This window comes from Podarcis filfolensis (assembly GCF_964270895.1).
Source record: "Podarcis filfolensis genome assembly, chromosome: 1".
Lineage (NCBI taxonomy): Eukaryota > Metazoa > Chordata > Lepidosauria > Squamata > Lacertidae > Podarcis > Podarcis filfolensis.
In genome coordinates, this window is record NC_139604.1 from 83,927,226 (window position 1) to 83,929,112 (window position 1,887).

Consider the following 1,887-nt stretch of genomic DNA (forward strand, 5'->3'; position numbering starts at 1 on the left):
GTTTCTGCGGTGGGTGCTGGCGGGGCTTTCCGCCGTTCCTTGGAAGAGCAATCCCCCCACGGCGGCGAGGGAGAGGGGCGGTGGGAGCGCGCGTCGACGTCGTCGTCGTCAGGCGGAAGGGAAGCGGCCTCAGCGCCTTTAAATGGCATTGCTTGTCATCTGAGCATGCTCCTGTGTGGGCAGGCGAGGGGTATATATATATCGGCGGGGAGCGCGGGGAGATCCAGCCAGGCGCGGAAGCAGCGTGGCGAGGGGACACCAGCGGAGCGCGCGCTTCTTTCTGCCAGTCGCCGCCACCAGCAGGATTTACCCGCCTCCCCAGCGCGCTTTTTCGGCTGCGAAGCGGCAGAAGCCACCCTCTCGCCCCACCTCCGGCGGCTTTCCCGCCTTTTTCGCCCGGGTCTCCCTCGCCTTAGAGAGAGAGAGAGAGAAACGCCTCAAGGCAGCGAAGAAGAAGAAGCAGCACAAAGCGAGACCCAAGCGCGAGGCGCTCTTCGGGGCGCTCGTTCGCTGGCGCGCGCGCTCTCTTTCTCGGCGTTCCCTTTTCTGCCGCTTTTCTCTTTCCCCCGCCCGATGGCTGCCGCCGCCGCCAAGCCCGCGGAGCTGATGGGCATCTGCTCGAGCTACCAGGCGGTGATGCCGCACTTCGTCTGCATCGCCGAGGAGTTCCCTCAGCCCACCCGGCCGGCCAAGCTCCCTCGGGGCAAGCTGCGCAGACCCCGCCAGTCGCGCTTCAAGACGCAGCCGGTGACCTTCGACGAGATCCAGGAGGTGGAGGAGGAAGGGGTCTCCCCCATGGAGGAGGAGAAAGCCAAGAAGTCCTTCCTGCAGTCCCTCGAGTGCCTCCGGAGGAGCACCCAGAACCTCAGCCTGCAGCAGAGGGAGAAGAAGCTCAGCAGCTGCAGCCGCCTGAGGAACAGCCTGGACTCCAGCGACTCCGACTCCCCGCTCTGAGGGACCCGGGACGGGGGCATGAGAAGCGGGCAGGACAGGACGGGACACCCGCCGCCCCTCTCTGGCCCCGCGCTCCCCAAGGCGCCGCGCTCCACAAGGAAGTGAAACCGAGAGGAACTCCGCAGACTCTATTTTCTAAAGCCGAAAGGGACGGTTTCTGGTTGTTTGGCTTTTCCCTCGCCGGGAACGGACGCCCCCTCCTTGTTTTGCCTCCTACAGTCCATCCAAATCCTGTAACAAGACAAGAGACTTTGGGAAGAGCGTGCGAGTCGCCACCTCCTCGTTTCCTTTCCCTTCTTTTCTTTAAAACTCTGATAAAGATCCGGTGTGAATGTAGTAGATGCCCAGGGCAGTTCGCAAGTGAGGTCAAAATCTTTTTAAAGAAAGTGCTTGTATGTATGCTTCTACCTTGACTGAGTTTTTCTCTCTCTCCCCTCCCCCACCCCCTTTTTTAGAAAACGAAGGGGAAATAAAAAATTGCACATCTTTTTCTAACTGTTAAAAAAAATATGAGATGCTTTATGGATGCAATCCGCTGCTGGACTTTATATTTATTTTTGCATTTAAACTCTGGACTGCATTAACTTAAAATGTTTATACCTGAATGTCTGTAATTATTTCCACAGAAGAGAAATAAAACTGATATATTTGCACAATGCACCTGGGACTGATTGATAATTGCATTTGATCTTTATGCATCGTAATAATATTTATAGACATGTCCCTCATAAATTATCATGGTTGTATACACCACAATATGTAAGTACATACTGTTTTTTATCTTCTGAGGAAGCAACACACAGAAAGCTGTATATTTACTACAGTGGTTTAAAATGAAGGAATGATTAATATACTGTAGATATAATAAGTTGAGAGTTGGAATGCAGTTTAAAAACAACAACATCCTGCAATGTAGTGTTCCAGAGTGACTCT

General features: G+C 54.2%; 1 protein-coding gene across 1 annotated transcript; it reads left to right on the forward strand.

Annotated features, from left to right (window-relative positions):
• On the forward strand, positions 1-1,612 carry LOC310757584 (uncharacterized protein C11orf96 homolog). The gene has a single exon (XM_083602857.1). It carries the CDS (start codon positions 166-168, stop codon positions 952-954), a length of 789 nt encoding a protein of 262 aa, XP_083458983.1. The 5' UTR covers positions 1-165; the 3' UTR covers positions 955-1,612.
• Positions 1,613-1,887: the final 275 nt, after the last annotated feature.

Excerpts from the sequence above, each read along its gene's own strand:
- LOC310757584 (XM_083602857.1), top strand. The coding sequence starts at position 166 with ATGCTCCTGTGTGGGCAGGCGAGGGGTATATATATATCGGCGGGGAGC.